Source organism: Protopterus annectens, chromosome 5.part0, assembly GCF_019279795.1.
Source record: "Protopterus annectens isolate FY-2018-M chromosome 5.part0, PAN1.0, whole genome shotgun sequence".
Taxonomy (NCBI): domain Eukaryota; kingdom Metazoa; phylum Chordata; order Ceratodontiformes; family Protopteridae; genus Protopterus; species Protopterus annectens.
Genome location: NC_056735.1, coordinates 1,715,828,844 through 1,715,850,301, shown reverse-complemented (window position 1 = coordinate 1,715,850,301; position 21,458 = coordinate 1,715,828,844). Strand labels below are relative to the sequence as shown.

The window sequence follows — 21,458 nt, the reverse complement described above, 5'->3', positions numbered from 1 at the left end:
AGAGATAAGTTTCTGAACATCAGCAAGTTGCGTTAAGAAAAAATAAATGTCAAGGGTAGTCGAAAAGTGCTTGTTGTGCAAGGGCAGCTTGTCACATATTGTGGTAGTTAACCTCACTAGATGTCACTATGTACAGCTGAACATTAGAATTAAAATGTTGTACTTGCTGCTTATTTTTTTGAGTAATAATTCCAGGCTAGGCAATTTATGTATTAGGTCTTCACTCCTGCTAATTTTATCTCATGTTCAACATGTAAGTAATACAAATAGTAGTAAACAGAAGAGACACACTTGTTTTTAGTGACTGATGCTTTACTATAAGTTGTGTCTAAAGTTAATAATGGATGTAAATGGTGTTAAGTTATATATAAAGTTAATAACAGATATAAATGGCAAATAAAGGTGAGCATGTGACTTGCAAGAGCCAGAAGGTTAGCTGTTGCCTTCATTTGTTTATCCGTGTACTACCTTAAAGTCAAGTCAACTACTACTTTTTATAGGGGTACACCTCTGTAGTGAAGCTGAAAATAGTACATACTTCATTGTGGTAGTGTATGTGCAGAGAAAGGGCCTGTAATACTGAGCTGTTGTGCTTGGCTTTAAAAATTATGAATGTTATAATAAAACACAGCACAGTAGTTTTAATACATGATTGAAGAGAAGTCTCTGATTCTCCGATAAGGCAAGATGTCGCAGCACACAAGTGGCAAATACAGCAGTTTTCTTAAGACATTAATTTGGAAACTGATAAAAAAGGAAGAACATGATTGAGATTACACTATTTTTTAAAAAATATTTTTGGTCCCCCTTGGGACATCATTTAATTGGCCCAGCTCTTCAGTGCCCCACATCCATGCTTGGTCTACCAGCTCATCTCTCAAACCCCATGGAATTACTCCAGTATTGCTGGGGCCAGTTGTGGATCATAAGGGCATCATGGGACTCAGGCATCTTTTGTATCCATTTTCTTTACCCACTCCCTTCCCCACCACCCATGATCATTGACTATGTCTGATGGTAGTTCCACTCTTTGGAACATGCCTTCCCTAAGGGAAGATCATCGATGAACGTCCTTCCTCCCGAGATTGGCACACCTATCTCTCCCTGGCTGGCTGTCATAGCCCAACCCACTAATTGGACTCAGCTCAACTTAGACATAGTCAGGGCTTTATCCCTCTGTGCCCCAGGAGCAATACCTAATATGTGATGCTGTATTGCAAAATGCAGTCTGGAAGGAAGTATTAAATGTATTAATCTTCAGTTTCGTAATCACTGAAGACTTTTAATTTATTCAAAAATAATAATAATAATAATAATAATAATAATAATAAAATAGAATTTGGGATTTAAAGGCCAGTACATTTTATGCTGGTGCCCAGGAAAATACTAGGATGCATTAGTATTCATGTACATGACCTCAGTACTCACATAGCATAAGTTTGAAAAAGTTATTTAAAAAAGTAATAAAATTAGTGTGTTTTTTTACGGGATGATATAATTGCACAGTACTTTTCATATCAGGCTTGTTTTAATTCAACATCAAAAGACATTTCTTTTTCTTTGTCTATTTGTAGTCCATCAGTGTATCATACTTGCTACCTACTGACCACACGACTGCAGCTATACAAAATACCAACCAGTCAGGTGATGTGTTATCTGAACTTACAAAATGAATTGGTAGCTTTAGTCAGCTGCTGAAGCGCTCTTTTCACTTGCGCTCATTTTGCATTTGGTGGTTTTCTTTCATACTGCGCATGTTTTATATAAGAATATATGGGATTTATTCAAGCAGTAGCAGTACGGATAAAGTTGTACTTAAGACTAATACTGTGAAATTGCAATAACTCAGTTTTTGGAGGGTTAACCATTTGTTATTTTTCATTCAACAGAGAAGAAGTCAGACAAGGCAGCTGCAAGCCCAGGTAAAAGGACTTTTTTTTTTTTTCCAGTGTGTCTTTACAGTGTGTTTTCATTCACATTTACTATAAAGTGACAATTACTTACTACTTGTATTATAATATCACTTGTAATACTTGTCTAGATACTTTTTTATTATTGTGTGTTTTTTTTTCTTTTCAGCAAGACAGTTTAGAATATAATAAGGTAAAGGTTAAGAAAATTACTGAGCTTCATCTTGTCATTTGGAGTGGCAGTTAGTGCAGAGAATTATGGCTATGAGCTGTTAAGAGGCTACTTCCAGTAGTCTAGAGTTTGATTCCCTCAACCTCCATTTACCTACTTTGTGTGACTCTGGGCAAGCCATTGCCAGAAAGTGCTCTAGGGCTGAGTCTATAAATAGTCCATTTGAATTAGTACTCTGTACCAGTTAATAGATTGAAATACATTTGTAAGTAAGCAAGCAGTGTTGGGTTTGAGTACTCCAGACTCTGCTGCAGTTCATTGTAACTCAACAAATATCATTGATAGACCAAGTTATTCCTGACAAAAGGCACTTGCAGCTGATGGATCTTAATCGCTTTATCCACTTAAAAGCTGCATAAACTGTAGTTATACAGCAGTACATTATTTTCACAAACTTGTGGATTTTGATTCAAGACAGACTGTTGCTGCAGCAGGCTGTCATGCAGGATCTTTGCCAGTTCTATCTGATAGGCATAAAAATTCCTATAATTGTTATGCACCGAAAGAGCTTTATTTGTTACTGACCTCTTACTGTGACAAACACATATAACTGTACTTTCTAGCTGCACGTGCTTCAGCAGTCTTTTTTTTTCTCTGAAATTGAGTCATGTAAGCAAGTAATAATTTGCAAGTAAAATACAATTCATAATAAATTACCTTCATTTCATGTGTCATCTTTCTCTTCAGAAAGTACTTCTAAGAGTTATCTGTCAAAAACACATTTTAAAAGAGATTTCTCATTTGCAGTGATTGTGTGCATTGAGACATGTAAAACATATCATGCATGTTTGTACTTCTGGCCTGTATTTACCCTGCTGTCTACATTTTAGATTTTTTTAGCCATAATTAACCTGACTTTGTTGTTGAGCTTTTACGCTTGTACCTCCTGCTGATATCACATGACATGTAAATGATGAAGAAGGCAGCACAGTGTCCATTGGGACAGTAGTTGCAAAGAAAATGACACTGCATCCTGTACTCATCCACACATTTACATACTTTAAGCACTTAGTTGTCAATCACATATATACACAGTCTATGCAGTTGCATGCACACAACACCAAGACAGATAAGCATCCGTCATATCTGTCTCAAATAATAAACTAAAATTATTAGCACAAGCAAAAATGTTGAAGGTATACATTCAGATATAAAGGAATTATACAATCACAGGTCAGTGTTATTCAAAAACAAGCAGCCCAGCTAGTGTACCCATTGTAAATCGAGCATAATCCAATAGAAAAAAGTCTGGACGCTGAAATGTCATTCAGCAGCCAGACTGCTCTACTGGAATATACTATGGAGGTACAGTGCAAAGCAGAAGAAAAATCAAGTATATTCTCAAAAATAAAGACACAGAAATGCACATGATTTTCCTTCAGTTTTGCACTGTCCCTCCTTAAATCACTTCAAAATATCATACCTCTCAACTGTACGCATCTTCACCGAATGTCCAGATTTTTGCCTCACAGTTTTACTCTTTTCTAAATTAAAAAAAAAGTTTTCTTGCAAGCCGGTGGGGTTGAACTCATTAAATAACAAATCAGCAGGCATGTCATCCTTCACAAACCTTGAAGGCATTACTCAGATAAGTCTGTAATGGGAACGTACCTCCAGTGCATATGGAAAGTACATTAAAAACATGGAAAAACGGGAAATAACACTGAGGAACACTAAGGTACCGTTATACAAAGACATTATTTCAAGAAAAGTAAAAAATTACTTACGTAAACAATGACGTATGTTAGCAATTGTGACAAAGAGGGATACTGCAGCACAGCTGTCTGGAATTTTATAAATAATTATATGTCATTTATGAATATCAACATGATTTACATAAGATGCTTGTGTTACAACTGTATTAGAACTGTATGTCATGTGGATATCAAACTGCTGGTGCAGAAGTGTGTGTTGGAAAGGTTTTTGCAAAGTGCTGTTTGAAATGTAACCACAATGTGCCTTACTGGAATAGAACAGAAATGTACATGCACTATTGTAACTGTTTAAATGTATATATTTTAACAGCAGAAACTGGAATACAGGAGGTTAACTTCAGAAAAATAACTGAAATTAAATTATTTTATGGTTATACCATAAAAGTTGGTATCTTTCAGTTTCAATGCAGCAAGGAGACACAATGTCTAAAACTAGGAAGCTTTCTGTATTGTCTTCAGAGTGAATTAATTACTACTGCTGAAGGTATGAAGGAATGCAATTGTTTTATGACTTCCAGCATCTGCCAAAGATCTAAGGTCTATGTATTTTCACAGGTAGATGCTAAATTCTGCCAAGCTTCCAGCAAGTAGGGGTTTCTCCTGGGAACTAAAAGTCAGAAGACAAGAAATGATGTCATTCTGCAAGTTATCCCAGCAGTAATAGTTGATGTATTAATTTGAGAGGTCTCTTAGAGAGACATAGCATTCTGTATTCTGTCTTGGACCTGACATGAACCATTCATCACACATCTGCCTTGCTCTGATGAAGTAAGTTTCTAGGGAATTGTACAATTCTCTTGGATATAGTCAGGAATATAGTATATTTAAACCTTTCATTGTGGCTAATCTGTCTAGAGATATTTAAGTTTTAAGAGTACTTGCATATTTATTTGGTGACACTGTGCGGGCCACTCCTAACAGCTTTGTTCTTTGTCAAACTACCATTTGTATTAATATTAGTATTACACAGTAAGATTGGACACCCTTTGTAAGGGCCATAAAGTAGCTTGGCTGGTGGCAGTGATAACTACCTTATAGTCTGGGCAAAGGGGGTCATAGCTAGTAAACCTGTGCCAGCGTTTCCAATGTGTGTGCGTGTGCGTGCATGTGTGTGTAAATCAAACCTCAATGAATGTGTATGTCAGCTACTTGGGCAGGGACATGAAGCACTGGTTGGACAGAGAGGGTGCTGGAGGTCTTGGCTTGGCCACTCAGCTGAGATTTCAACTCTGTAGCTGTGCCAGTGGGAGTCTTATTCGGGATCTGGAGAAAGAGGGAGAAACCAACCCCAGACTGACTGTGTTCTCTGTGTGATCTTAAGGGAAATTGCAGTTGATGCAGAGAGGTGCATCTGGAAATACTGTGTATGTACTTGTCATCCTCTCAGTGTACGTCCCCCACTGGTACCAGTGGTGAGGATTGAGGCTCCTTGATTACTGGCCCATTGGTGGGGCATCACAGCAATAACCACTTGTGGGTGTGGGTTTATCTGGATTTTTACCCACTGCTAGCTTTGTTTAATCACTTGGGCTTTGCTCATATGATCAAACCATGCCAACTGTGGATACATTTTACTAAGTTGAATATGTATGCTGATACTGTGAGCTATAACAGTAGTAATATGTTCACAACATGGGTGTAGCCAGGAATTTGCTTGGAGCCAGTTTGCACCCCCTGTGAAAGGTGTAGGCTGTACTGCAGCAATGAATTACACCATTACAACCATACTGTACACCCCATAAAGTTTGAACGCCATGAGCTGGCAATGCAGTACATTATCTCTTTGGCCACATCACTCATACTGTCATTTGTTTACAATGCTGCACTGCAACAAATCTCTGTGGAACAGCCAGAAGACTTCACTTACAAGGCGGTACTGTGGCAAGCCTGTGTGCCATTTCATGGCAGCCAGTCTAACATATGTCCATTCATACCAGGGCTAACATTCAGCTCCAGTCAATTGTGCCACATTACAGTAGCCATTTCCAGAGGTCCAGCTACACCAGTGCCAGTGTTAGTATAAAGCCTTTGTGCTGCATCACAACATCTAAGCTCACTGACCAGTAACACAAATGACAATGTGCAGCTCTAACAAGCCTGTGTGCCACAACATGGAAGTTGGTCTGCAAAGTAACATTCATCACCTGCACTCAGCCAAGTTAAGGCAGTACATACAGTGTACCCTTAATACTCTACCAATAGCCAGAGTAACAGCATTAATGTATCTAAGCCCACCACAGTGAGCACTTTTGCATTCATGGACTTGAAAAAGACAAACCCATTAAAACCATATGATGAGCTCTCAAACTTCAAATGGAAAATGTCCAGTCCCCATGTAACCTTAGCTGTCTGTTATGCCACTGAATTTTGTTCCAGTCTAAGAAGCAATATAAACCGATATAAACCAAGCTGTTGCAGTAAGCCCCAAATGTACTGGGAAATGTCAACATAAACCATTTTGGTGGAATGTACCATTAATAAGCTACATAATAAAAGGAAAAAAAACATTATGGCCTGTAATAAATCAAATACTACTCACATTAAAGTCTCTATCAAAAAAAGTTCAACAAAAATCTGAAAGTTACCATAAGAAAGACTGTAGTGGAACACAAATTAAAATTAGCATCCACAGTCAAAGATGGACATAAATCTTTCTTGAACTGCATAAGATTATAAAGAAATAATGCCCTGAATTAATGTGTGATAGTGTTGTCCAATCTGACCTTAAAGATCTCTCTAATACACATGCAGGTAGGTTGGTGCCCACTTCACACCAGAAACCAAAGCCATAGCTAGGATGACCAACAGTGGAGACTGCCCCAGATGCATGCTGTTAGGGAGCACAATAAGTACTGCAGATAACATGCATGGAGACTGCCGCAGGTGTATACTGTTGGGGGGGGGGGCACAATAAGCACTGCAGATAACATGCGTGGAGACTGCCCCAGGTGCATGCTGTTGGGGGGCACAATAAGCACTGCAGATAACATGCGTGGAGACTGCCCCAGGTGCATGCTGTTGGGGGGCACAGTAAGCACTGTAGATAACATGCCAAGTGTTACTGCAAGTCAGTGGCACAGTCACTTTTTTTGTATAGCTGGGCATGACAGTAGCATCTGTAATTTTTTAAGCAGACATTATTCAGATTGGGCCATTTGAATGACTTCTCTTGCTGTATGTGTGTGGGTGTCTATTAGGAACTGTTGCATAAAACTAGTGTATATATTTGCTACAGCATATGAAACTTGTTTCAGACAGATAATAAGAGTCTATATTTAGAAACACAATAGCTCTTGGTCCAGAGGGGTGTTTTTTGGTACAACTGTAAGGGTGGGGTCCCAGTTTAGTTGTTAACCTAGGTGCCATTTGACTTGCATACGTCTCTGCCAGAAACAGTCCCTTCCTCTCCCCAAGATTGTTGTGCAACTTGTTTTAACTGCACTCTCCAAAGCTTAAATACCAAAATTGGTAATATAATTAAACAACAGTGTAAGGCACACTCTCTGAACCCCTGCTTAAAACTGTCCGACTTAAGCATAGCCACAGGGTATGTTGAGTTATAGAAAATGTTTATCATTATGTTCCTCCAAAAAGAGCCCCCAACCTCATATCCCAGGAACTGTAGCCCAGTCAGCCTAATAAGATAATTTAATTAAAAATAATAATAAGGTATTTTTAAAGCCATGCAATGTATTAAATTATATCTGATTTCATAAGATCCAGTATAAGAATATTAAAGGTCTAGACCCATAGCAATGTGTGTCTTTTTTTTCTGATTATATTGAGTATGGGTAGACAGTCCACATCCTATCATTGTTCATTCCAAGCAACTGCAATCAATTCAGCAATGCTGAGTCACCAGTCTCAAGTCCATACCTCTGAACCTGCAGACATTGACAGTAGGAACAACGGCTTTTGAAAAGCAGGTACATCCAAACAAAAATTGGGGCATATCATTTGCATAACATTTGAATACAAAAAAGCGCAAAAATATTCCTGCTTTTAGTATGAATGCAGGATACTTCTCAGAAACACAATTTAAAAAACAGTGGCAAAAATTATGGAAAAATATAAGCGCATTATCAAAGAGACAGTGTAAAAATCTGTAGACTTTAATGAATAGTATTGAAAAATTCTACCATACAAGGTAATTTATGTTTGCTTCTTGAAAAAGTAAGTAAGATATGTATCCTCTTTCTTTAAATTACTGGTGCCACTAGCATGTTGGCCATGTGGCATGGTTTTCTGTGTACTAGACAACATCAAACATCATTTGTGATGAGAGCCATACAGAAACTGGTGTGAAGGGGTAAATCAAGCCTGAAAATAGAAACATACCGCTAAAAATAGGTACATCATGTGCAGGGGAAAATCGGGTCTGAAAATAAGAATGTTCCTCCAAAACAGGGGTAGTTGAGAGATCTGCTGTAGTCACATATTACTATGACTAGCGACTGTAGAAAACAGTATGATCAGATGACCTTAACTACCGATGCCAGTGCTTTTCCGTCAGTCTCTAATCAAGTAGTTGTTTCATTAGTGACTGCCGAGAATTGTAGAGATGTGGATTTTCATGAACAGCTTTCCCTTTGCTGGTATGTGTTTTTCTTTTTATTGTGTCAGGAAGCCATATAAAAGGTGGGCAGTGGTAAAAATAGACACTGCCCATAGTAGAATGTACATGTTTTTGTTTTTTTTTTCTAATGTACTTTTACCTCAATTGACTTGGTGGGTTCCTTCATACCTTTCAATTTCTTTGTGCAAAAATTCTGGACATGGCCAAAGGAGGACAAAATTTTTGAACGTTATTATAGTACAATTCACTTAAAAATCATAGAACAGGTTTTGCATCAAAATGCATTTTCTGAACAATAAGAAGTGCAAAACTCTAATGTTTGGCATCATTTATAAGGGAGACAACAGAAATATGAGAAAAAATCAGGAATGGTATGCATTCTTCATAACTGGTGGGTTATGCAGAGATGGAAGCACGAGGGTCTGTCAGACAGACAAGCATGTGCGTGCGCACACACACACACACACACACACACACACACACACACACACACACACACACACACACACACACACACACACACTGAAGTCAGGCTCTGGTACCCCTCTTTTAAAAAAAGTATGCAGCTGTGTAAACTGAGTGTGAATGCTGATGAAAATGCTTAAAATATAGCTTTTAAACAATGACACCATTGCGCAGGATTTCTTTTTATGTAGTGATTTATAATATAACCTAAGAAGTGATTATAAAGAGAGTACACAAGTGATAACTTGTCTGAGCTTGTAAGAACTTTCTGGCAGTTCATATTTAGTAAACACATCTCCATATAATATCAAATAGCATTTTAGAGCATATCAGCTGTACTGGAAGTGTTATTTAACAAAATGTTGCATTCTGTATATGCCAAAATATGTGAAAACTTGTTTTATAAAGACAAATAAGCAGTTATCTTTGCTAGGACATAGGTGACCTGTGTGTGTGTGTGTGTGTGTGTGTGTGTGTGTGTGTGTGTGTGTGTGTGTGTCTATATATATATATATATATATATATATATATATATATATATATCTGAGAGAACCAAGTCAAAAGTTGCAGGCACCAAACAAAAAAAACAAGATTTCAGTAAATAAGGCAAGAAGGACATTCAACAAAAATCCTTATTATCCAATCATGATAAAAAGCCATAAAATCGTCATAACAGTTAAGCACTTTCATCTCTATCCAAGACTTCATCGGAACTGTTCAGAAAACAACACTAATCCCATTTTAAAGTGTATCAGTGAGTTCCACTGGTTAATTCATCACCCAGTAGTTAATGAGAGCCATTAATAAAAGAATGAAACTATTGTGAATCGAAACAGTAAAAACAGAGAGGCATGAAATAGACACCTTAAAGGACACTGAAAAATAGTGTTAAAATTATTTTCATAATAAGCAAAACCTAAAAATGTTTTGTGTAAAAGGTGTCATAATTTCAAGACAGCGGTAAGGAACACTTGTTCATTAAGTCCGGGCGGGGGTGGGGGGTGGAGGTATTGTCATTCAGTCTCAACTGCCATAGTAGCGCTCAGTGTTCCAGTAGTGACTCCCATTGGCTCCCCTAGGGCTATGGTCAACCCATTCAAGTACCCAAAACAAAAAAAAAGTACTCCCCTTGCAATCAATACAGTGTTTTGATAATGCAGTGTCCCCTTTCATTGTTGTGTTTGTATATTCTCACCCGCAATGCTCTCTCCGTTTTTCCAAATTAGTAAGAAAAGCAGACCTTACAATATACTTAGTAAAATACCCCTTTTGATAAACAGTTAAAAGTGTCTGTGTACTTTGAAATTCCACTTGATTTCTGGAAATGTAAGGGAGTATATGTATATGTAAATTACACTGCCCTCTAGTGCTAGAAAAAGTTTGTGAGATTCTACCAGAGTAAACTTGGCACATAAAACAATATAAGTATTACAGAAGGCATTTAAAATTCTTAAAGCATTATTAACTAATTTAGTAAAGTAGTTCTTTTGATCCAGGTTTATGTAAAGCACCAAATGACAAAATCCACTACTTTTCTTTCTTATCTAAATTGTTGTGCCCGATATGTTTATGTAAGCCATCCAGGATCAGCCTATGTGTTTATATGTAAACAAAAGTAGCAGTGATATGTACTTGTATATGTTTATTTACTGGGCTGCATTTTCTTATAGATTTAACACCACTTGCCAAATTATTACTTTTCAAGTAGCTTGCATCATTTCTCTTAAGGTGCCCAACACCTGCTGGAAAATGCTGCTGCCAAAAAATACCCCACAATAGAGCAGGGCCGATTCTAATTGGCAATGTCTGCGTTGCAGACCTCTGTACCTCAGTTAAAGTTGGTCCTTGGTGCATACCTTCACAAATCATTACTAGGTCAACTGTGACTCCTGGAGATGAACTTCCCCTTATAATCTGGTACTTCAAGAATTAGCATTCTGAAAGTTGGTCCGTGGCCTTTCCTCTTTCTCCTTCCATCCTGGTGGATTTCTGCTTGGGATCCGTCCTAGCTAAAGGAAAGCAGCCCATACCATATCAGTTGATCTGCTCCACCAGGGGATTCTCTTTGATCGGTCTCAAATACTCCCGCTCCACCATCCTCCAGTGTGTTGCTCCCCTCCACCTAGGCTTGGCTGTTGAAGTTTGCAGCAGCACATCAGCATGTATAAACTTGCATATTACTTGTTGTCAGTGTAGGCATCATCTCTTCATTATAATTTCTTGACTTGCTGGAAGTGTGCTCACTCATGGCTAGGAGTAGTCTGACAGGCTCACTAATATACTTGGGTCATGATATGACACTAGAGCCCCACTACCCAATCATCATGCCCTAAACATAAAATGCATTGTGATTAGTGGAGAGGATGACTCCAACCACAGGAACCTTCAAGGAGGTCCCCCTTGCAGGATATATGATATGATGTGGTAAGAGTGATCAGCTATTTATCTTCTGCAAACATTAATGCTTGGAACATTTCCTGTCAAACTGAAATATGTGGGACAGAAATAACATGTCTGATACTGTGGATACTGGAGGGTGGAAAGATGTTGAATGTGTTTAGAGTGCATGACATGCATTTTGTTTTAACATTGTCGTGCAACTTAGTGACTACTTTTAAATCCTGCAGTAATGCTGTAAAGTGTAATGGAACTAAAACTGTAATATTTTTTTCTCTGTATTGCAATTGTAACATTTGGACAAATGACTTCCACATTTTAAGGAATGTACTGCACAATAAACTGTGACATGTATTGCTACAATGTCATTGTCATCTCTGGGTGAAGAGCTAATCTCAGACTGAACATTTCTGGCACAGTGGCTTTATTTTAATTCCTTTTGATTCACACAGGTAAAAATCCAAGGTTCAAAATACTGGCTAGTGGCTAAAGTGCAGTAACCAAAATCCCATGTCCTGTTATGAGTATCACTTCCTGTTTTCATACAAAATCTTTGGACAGATGTAATGACTCTGAACATTACCTCCTTTGTTAGACCATTATGTCCCATTTTTGGGCAATCCTTGCATCAGTCCAAGAACTCCTTAAACTGTTAATCTTTAAACACCAGTATGTTTATTTTTTCCTCTGAGGCTCATATTTGATTGCCTGAAAATAATACAATACGATAACTGTAAAAACTAGTCTTTGATTTTATTCTATGAATAAAAAATAGGCCATCTTTTACTTTTTTTCTATGCAAATGAAAATAAACTTGAGTTCTTCAGCATCTAATAATTATTTTATCCTCCAGACTACATAGCGTTATTGCAACTTTGCATTTGGCAACCAGTATTGCTTCTTTTTCCTGTAAAATGTGAGCAATGTATTAGACTACTCCAGCAGAGGCCCCGCCAGTTCATTATACACTGGCATAGTAATGTATTTGTTTTTGAAGCAAATAACTTGTCAGTTGAACTCCAGTTTTTTTTTTTTTTAAATCATTTGCCTGTATACTGGTATAATGCAATGTGAAATTCATTATTAGCTGTGTTGCTGAAGATGTTCTCACTAAAGTCAGTGTTGCAGTATTCCTCACATATGGGTTGTCACCGCTGATGTCCAGCCAGGGTACCAAAGCTTTTACCTTCCTGAGGTTATATGTCCGACATATCACCTCAGTTCATATGCATTGGGGTAAAAAAAACATATTTATGGGCATGGATTATAAGAATTTCTCACTGCCATCCTGAATACAGGTCATGCATCTGTCAAACTGATTGCCATTTGGTCTTTGGTATCTTTGCTTTAATAATTATCCAGTTAAGTTCCCTATTGGGGACCTTCCTTTTTACTTATGATATTTTATTGAAAAATGTTAGATGTCAGCCAGGAGGGGTAAATGTGAGTGAGGTAGGCAGATTCTATACAAAGACTTGCATACCAAGTGTCTTTTTTGCCTAAGCCCAGAACACGATCACAAATCTTGCTCAGTCTATCAGTTGTTCATTCCTAAAACCCTTAGGTCGAGGCTTTCCACTCTTGATACCTTTCTAGAGACCCAGCATCTTAAAAGCTTGGCCCAGTCCAAGATGGCTGACTCTGCATTCTCAGATGTCTCTTTGTCACTGAAGAAAAAGCTAAGAAGCCTCAAAGGGATCCACAGTCCACTGTTTTGGATTATGGCATACCCGCTGAGATTCCAGAACCTGCAGTATGCTGGGTTTCCTTTTAGATGCCCGCTACCAATGATATGGCTCTTGAGGCATTACAGACTGTTAATACATGCAAGGAAACGGGACTTATCATTTCCGAGAGACATCATGGCATCCCTCAAATTTTAATTAGGGGAGAAGTCCCAGGCTCTCTAATAGAAGTCAGACAGGATCTCATCCAAGTGAACATCACACCTAAAATGAAAAAGGAAAAGACTAAGCATGTGGCCTCTCCCTCAGCAGTTAGGGAAAAGGAGTGGCTAGATTTCTCACAAGGTTTGTTCAAAGCTATTATGTCTTTGAAACCTCCCTCCTTTGTGTCTCCACAACCACAGGCTTTTCATCAAAAACTACCTTAGTTTCTTCTTCTGAAAAAGAATAACAAGACTACAGTGCTGACCATTCTTGAGACTGTGCCTCCCAGCAGCATTCTCCAGGACAAATCAACTCCAATGAAGAGGACTGCCTTTCACCTGATTCCCCTGTTGAGGATGCTTCCTTCGAGGAGACTATTCAGAACATGATAGAAACACTGTGAATGGCAATCCACTCAGATCTCTGATGTTCAGAAGAGGTATTGCACACTGTTGGAGATGAATACCCCTGTCCCTTCTCCAGTCCCTCCTGTCCTTGAGGCTTTCCAATATGTCTTTCAGTCCACTTCTTCTGTACCTGATTTTCAACCACCAGTCCCTAAAAGACCAGACAGGTTTTACAAGTTGCCTGATAACATAAAATATTTGTAGAAGAATACAGTGATAGACCCATCAGCAGTGTCTCTGTCTCTTCAGATAAGCCATCTAAGCTTCTGCCCATGCTAATGCCCTGCCTAGTGAATAGGTGGGGAAAGAAGATTTACATCTCTGCTTCCCTTGCTTTTAGGGCAATTAACTACCAGACCCAAATTCCAAAGTACTTGATCTCTGTCCTGCATTCCTTAAAGCTATACTGGACCCTCCTACAGCAGAGTCTAAGCATCAAATGCAGAACTTACTATCCCAGGCCAGCTGCCACTGGATCTGTTATCCACAGATAGGCTGATTGCAAAGCCATGCATATCTCTGAGGATTTTGAATCAAAACTTTTAGACTGTCCCTTGGGCAAGGACTTACTGTTTAGTCCTCTGGCTGCCTGTCTGTTCAAAATTCTCCAAGACCAGGGTAAGACTGTGAATGAGTAGGTACATTGTACTCTTCTCATACCATAGGAACTACACATCTAAATCTACCTCCATCATTAGAAGGGATCCTAGGACATAGCAGAAACAAATAAATAAAAACCTGGAAAAAGGTGCTCTGACAACCCCCCATTTGGATCCTCCAGCAGGGAGGCCTCCCTTTGGAAGCAAAATCTGTGATTACCTCTGCAGTACCCCTTCCCCTGCTCTGAGCCCCATTACTCCTATTTCCCAAAAACTGTCATTGTCCCTGGCCAGGTGGGAAGCTATTACCTCAGACAAGTGGGTCCTCTCCATCATCGAGGACGATCATGCCATGTCTTGTAAAAGTAGTCCCCCTCTGAAAAGCACGCCACAACTTCCTCACAACCAAAATATCCCTTCTTGCCTCCGTTATTCTAGACCTCTTAAAGCAGGGTACCATCGAGCAAGTCCCAAAGGGCTTTATGGGTAAAGGGTTTTATGCCAGGATTTTTCTAGTGCCAAGGCAAGAAGGGCAGTGGAGACCCATGCTAGACCTGTCTCTCCTAAACATTTACTTGGAAGTACCACCTTGCAAAATACTCCTTCTTTTCGCACTCTTCTGCCTGTCATCCTCCCCCAAGTTTTCTTAGTGTCACTAGATCTGAAGGATGCCAACTTACACATGACCATTTGCCCTTCTTGGAGGAGGTTTCTCGGGAATTTCCCTGGGTTCTCACATTTTCAATTTACTGCTCTGCCTTTTGTTTTTTTTTCACAGCTTCAAGAGTGTTCATAAAGTGTCTAGCTTTCTGTTGCACATAGGGAATCCAAATTTTCCCCTGCCCTGGGCAAATTATTGATCCAGACAATCTCTCCAGAAATTTGTCTCCAGCATCTACACCTCACCCTTCAACTACTCACAGGTCATGGTTTCACTATAATTTTCAAAAAAAAAATCCCACATGATGTTCTTCATCTCACATTGCTGCAGTCCTTACACTTGGGGTAGTCCGCTGTCCTCGGTCGGCCCGAATATCAAAGTATAAGGCTGACGTCGGTCAAGGCGCATTTGACTGACATCAGGACGTCAGGGTACAAATGCGCATGACCGACGTCATATCCTCAGTCTTTTTTGCCGCATGGTCCGATGCAGAAGCAGCGTTGCAAGTGCCGTTCGGCGTTCTGAAATTTTTCGAATTCGGAGTTTCAGACCGAGTCAAAGTTGGCTAAGTACCCCGTTGGGGAATATTTTAGTTTTTTCTTGCCTCAGTGGTTTACCGGATGTCAGAAAAGTGAATAACTGTATTTCTTGTGGGAAACAGATACCGCATAGAGATTATCATACTTTGTGTATTCCTTGTTTAGGGCCTGAGCACGACGTTGTTGGGTGTCGCTCTTGTGCTAGATTCAATAAGCGCACTATAAAGAGAAGGTTAGATTGTGCCAGGTTAGTCTTCGGGAAGCGGTGCAATTATAAAATGCCGTCGGATGCTCAGACGCCCGCTTCTTCGAAAAAGCACAAGGACAAAGCAGCTAAGCCTAGGCTAGAAGAACCGTCCGTTCCGGACGCCGGTTCTTTAGAGGTGTCGGTGGAGCCGGTGGTTCCGCCGGAGGTTTCTTTGGAGTCCCAGGGAGAGACTTTATTATTGCAGGATGTGGCCTCTCAGGAGGCAGGTCAGGCTGAAGGGGCTTCTCAGGTTACTGTACTCCCCTCCCTTCCTAGGGTGGTTAGGCCCTCTCCTTCTGTTTCCAAGGCTTCTCCCAGAGGCAGGCCAGGTTTAGCTTCAGTTGGTGTCACCCCTAGTTCTTCAGGAACTGTGCCCAAGAAGCATATGCTTAAAATGGCAGAAGATTTGATTACCTTGATTAGAGGTTCTTTGCCCCCTCCTAATAAGAGACCAAGGGTGGAACCTGAGCTAGGGAGTTTTGAGCAGGCTTCGGATGTTTCAGAGTCTTCGGCTGAAGACTTGCAGGAGTATTCTCCTTATTCTGATTCTGATGTGGATGATTCTACTCCTTCTGCTTCTCCTCCTGAGGATTTTTCTTTTTCAGAGACTCTTCATTCCATGAGGGAGCATTTTAAGTGGGAAGCTCAGGACTTCTCTGATTCCAGGAAAAGGCTTAGGGAATTTTTGTTTTTACCCCAGCATAGGCCTTTGGCTATTCCTCCTGTTCTGGATGTGGTGGAAGATGTTTTTGCAGAGGCTTCTCTTAATCCTGATTCTTTGCCTCCTGCTCCTGTTAAACCGGATAGGTATTACAGGGTGCCTGAAGCTCATAAGTATCTTTTTAAGAGTCCTAGGGCAGACCCAGAAACTGTTAGTCAGGGGCCTAAAGGTGTTAAGGCTTCTGTTGTCAAAATTCCGGTTCCAGGGCTTTGGATAGATGGGGAAAGAAAGTTTATACTTCTTCCACCCTAGCTATGAGGGCTTTGAATTGCCAGTTTCACATGTTGAAATACCAAAACTATCTCCTTTCACAATTGAAGTCTAAGGTAGATGCTCTGGCGGAAGGTATTGAGTGTAAAGAGTTACAAGATTTAGTACATGTTTCTGAACAGGTGGGTAAGCATTCTTTGCAATGTGGTTTTGATGCTGTACAGGCCTCGTCTAGGGTGGCTGCCACTGGGTCAGTTCTTCGCAGGCACGCCTGGCTGAGGGATCAGAATTTATCTGACCATGTTAAGACAAGGATTTTAGATGCTCCTTTACAATCTGATGTGTTGTTTGGTTCTCCTGTTGAGGCAGTCTTAAAGAAAATGGAAGACAAGGCTAAGTCTATGCAGACTGTTAAAGATTTTTTGCAGATTCAGCCTCCGAAGTTTAGTAGAAATTGGCCTACCAAGGGGTGGACGTATCCTTCTTATGATTCCCAGTCTAGGGGTAGGTCTAGACGTGGTAGGGGCAGAGCTCAGGGCTCTTTCAGGCCTAGAACAGGGAGTTCACCTGCACAGTCTTCGGGTGAGGGCAGGGGTCAGTCCTTTCGTAAACAGACCCAATGACCTACCTTTTCAGCTGCCAGAGCCTTCTCGTCTGGCAGCACCTTTGGGAGGAAGGTTGGCCCTTTTCAAGGAAAATTGGAGTTTGATTACCCAAGACAGATGGGTATTGGATATCATACACCACAGTTACAGGTTTTATTTCCATACCTTGCCTCCTTTCAAAGGCATGCCAGACGTTCCTCCTCAACTAGAGGCTCACAAACAAATTTCTCTGTTACTTCAAATAGGGGCCATACAGCCGGTCCCTATGCCAGAAGTGGGCCTAGGATTTTATTCTCGCCTGTTCCTAGTACCAAAGAAAGGGAACACGTGGAGACCAATTTTGGATTTATCTACCCTCAGCACTTATCTGGACATTCCCAAGTTCAAAATGTTGACGTTACAACAGCTTTTACCTCTGCTGGGCAAAGATCATTGGATGGTAACTTTGGATCTCAAGGAGGCTTACCTTCATGTTCCTATCAGACTGAGTTGCAGGAAGTATCTGCGTTTTCGAGCTGGGACTTCTCATTATCAGTTCTCTGCATTGCCCTTTGGCTTATCTACTGCGCCCAGAGTGTTCTGGCTCCAGTGATAGCTTTCCTCAGGCTAAAAGGAATACAGATCTATCCTTATTTGGACGATTGCCTGATTCTGGCTCAAGGAAGGGACGAGCTTCTTCATCATTTGGAATATGTGATAGCAGTGCTAAGATGCCTGGGGTATTCTGTGAACGAAATAAAGTCCAGTCTAGTACCCTCTCAGGACATGTGCTTTCTGGGTGTAAGACTGAATACAGCATCCCAGATGGCCTTTTTGACCCCGGACAAACAAAAGAATCTTTCCCTTTACTTTCATCAATTGTCTCATCAGTCCAGGCTGACTGCAAGGACAGTCCTTCAAGCCTTGGGGTTCATGGCATCTTGTATTCTGGTGCTTCCCAATGCCAAACTGCATATGAGGAAGTTACAATGGTATCTCAAAAATGTATGGACACAGCACTGCCAGGATCTGGACACTGTCATTCAAATAATACCTTGCATTCAAAAGGAATTGTTGTGGTGGGCTCAGGAATGTCACCTAAACAAGGGACTCTCTGTGACCCGGCCAGAGGCGAGTCAGATTCTAACGACAGATGCCTCAGACAAAGCTTGGGGAGCTCATCTGAATGGAAAGTGGATACAAGACAAGTGGCCTGCCAGACTACAACATCTACATATCAACTTGAAGGAGATGTTAGCAGTCCAGTTTGCATTAATAGCTTTCAAGGATTTACTTCTTCCAGGGCAGGTGTTGATTCTAACAGACAACACAACTGTCATGTGGTACATCAACAAGCAAGGGGAACACATTCTTATCCTCTATGCAGGCAAGCAATGATTTTGTGGGAGACTGCTCTCAGTTTACAGCTAAATCTTCAGGCAAGGTTTCTGCCGGGAGCACAGAACTCCTTAGCAGATGTGTTGAGCAGACGAATTATGGATCCCCACGAGTGGAAATTGGATCCTCATGTATTTCAGGAATTGACAGTGTCATGGGGAACTCCAGACATAGATCTGTTCGCTTCTCCACTAAACCACCAGCTGCCAAAGTTTTGCACGAAAAGGTTTCATCCCACAGCTTGGAAAGTGGATGCTCTTTCTTTCAATTGGAGCAATCTTCATGTGTATGCCTTTCCACCTCTGCCTCTCCTCCCAAAGGTACTACTAAAGGCCAGACAGGACAAGCCAAGGATGATTTTGATAGCTCCAGATTGGCCTCGACAGCATTGGTACCCATTACTGAGAAGCCTGGTACGGGAGCCTCCATGGCCTTTGCCTTCGATTCCACACCTGTTGTCTCAGGAGGACAGTCATTTGCCCAATGTCAAGCTTCACTCTCTTCACCTAACAGCCTGGCATATTCTGTTTTGAACCATAGTGGGTCTCAACTTCCACAGCAAGTTTTGAATGTTATTCTGGAAGCTAGAAGGCCTAGTACAAGGAAAGTGTACGCAGATAAATGGAAGATATTTTTATTTTGGAGTGCAGCAAAGGATTTTGATGTTTCTGAGCCTAATTTAAGTGTGGCTCTTCAATATCTTACTGAGTTACTGGACAAAGGTTTGTCCTTCTCTTCTATTAAGGTTCATGCTGCAGCAATTTCGGCTCACTATGATTGTGACCCACCATTGTTTTCTCATCCTTTGTTCAAGCAATTTCTTAGAGGGGCAAAGAATATAAGACCCCCACGTAGAGCTCCTACTCCTGCTTGGGATCTCAATTTTGTGTTGGAGAAACTCACTCTACAACCTTTTGAGCCTGCAGCTACTACCGAGTTGAAATATTTATCATGGAAGACTGCTTTTTTGTTGGCCATTATCTCTGCAAGAAAGGTTTCTGAGTTGCAGGCCCTTATGGCGGTTGAGCCTTTCTTAATTTTCCATAAGGATAGGGTATCTTTACGTACTAATCCTTCCTTTATGCCTAAAGTGGTTTCTAGTGTGGCTTTAAACCAAACTATTCATTTGCCTACTTTTTATGCAAATCCCCAAAATAAAGGGGAAAAGATTTTGCACACTTTAGATGTACACAGGCAGTTGCGATATTATTTGGACAGAACTAAAGGGTTCAGGCAGTCTCAGCAGTTATTTGTTTCTTTTGCTTTGAGTTCTCAGGGCAAGCCTGTGTCAAAACAGACTATTTCTAAGTGGATTGGGTTTTGCATTGCTTTCTGTTATTCCCATCATGGCAAGGAGATTCCAGCTGGGATTAGGCCTCATTCCACTAGGGCTACTGCCACTTCAACAGCTTTTTTGAGGGGGGTGGCAACTAAAGATATTTTGGAGGCAGCTACTTGGAGTTCAGTGCATACTTTCTCTAGGCATTATCACCTTCCACTTTATTCTAAATCTAGGGCTGGTTTTGCCACTGCTATTTTGCAGGGCATTTTGGCAGCTCCTGCTTCCTTATAGTTTTGCCATCCTCCCTTACCTCTGCTTTGGGATTCTACCCAAGTGTAAGGACTGCAGCAATGTGAGATGAAGAACATAGTACAGTTTTGTACCTACCATAAATGTAGATGTTCAAGATCCACATTGCTGCAGTCCAATTTACCCTCCCTCCTTCCCTCTGTAGTTAGAGGCGGTTGTGTGGGTTGGGTTGTCAATATGGTGTATATTGTATATATTGTACATATTTTTAGTGCAAGGGTGGTTGGTTGGTTGTTTGCTGTCTTTTGGTTTTGACCTTTCTTTTTAGGGTCTTCTGACATCTGGGGCAAGAAAAGACTGAGGATATGACGTCGGTCATGCGCATTTGTACCCTGACGTCCTGATGTCAGTCAAATGCGCCTTGACCGACGTCAGCCTTATACTTTGATATTCGGGCCGACCGAGGACAGCGGACTACCCCAAGTGTAAGGACTGCAGCAATGTGGATCTTCGAACATCTACATTTATGGTAGGTACAAAACTGTACTGTTCCAACACAGGATCTGTTTTTCCTAGGCTACAAGCTGGACACAAATAAAATGCATACCTTCCTCCCCAGGGGAAAGTTCATAGTCTGTCTATTTTTTCCCCAAAATCTCACCTCTACAGCTCATTGCTCAGCAGGGGGGATGCAAACAACATTGGGATTCATGGCAGCCACCATCCCTATGTTCTCCCTGGCCAGAATTCTCATGAGGAAAATCCAGTGGCACCTGAAAGCTGTGTGGTCCCAGCACTGTCACCCCTTGAACACCCTGATTCACTTCCTCCTTCTATGCTTCAAAAAGGAGCTGCTTTGGTGGGAGGGACTGGTCATCCTCAACCCAGGGCTGCCATTCACATCACCTTCTCCTCCTCCTCTTCAACAGGTTCACACAGATACCTAGGATGAGGCATGACAGGCATAGACAGGATCACACTGAGTGCACGGGAAATGGCACCTCAGTTCCTGAAGGAACATATCAATCTGAAGGAAATGAGGATTCTTCTACAAGCTCTTCAGACTTTCAGCCATCTTTGGAAACCTGGGCCACTCCTAGTGTACATAGACAACACCACAGTCATGTTGTACATAAACAGCGAGGCAGCACATCATGCCAACTGTGCAGGTTAGCACAGGAGGCATGGAACCTGGCCACCCAGATGGATATCATGCTCACAGCCACATACACCCCTTCTCAGGACAGTGTGCTTACAGCCTCCCTAAGCTAGTCCCTGGAGGACCACTACAAATGGACATTGAACAGAGAAGTTTTCCAGCTGATCACCTTTCAGTGGGGCACTCCTCAGATAAACCTCTTTACATTGGCAACCAAC

At 40.8% G+C, this 21,458-nt stretch overlaps 1 protein-coding gene across 1 annotated transcript in view; it reads left to right on the top strand.

Moving 5' to 3' along the window:
• FSTL1 (follistatin like 1) overlaps positions 1 to 21,458 on the top strand; it is a 667,434-nt gene that overhangs the window by 390,583 nt on the left and 255,393 nt on the right. The window contains exon 5 of the mRNA XM_044071507.1: positions 1,890 to 1,922. Coding sequence (XP_043927442.1) covers positions 1,890 to 1,922 — 33 coding nt within the window. The remainder of the gene's footprint in view (positions 1 to 1,889; positions 1,923 to 21,458) is intronic.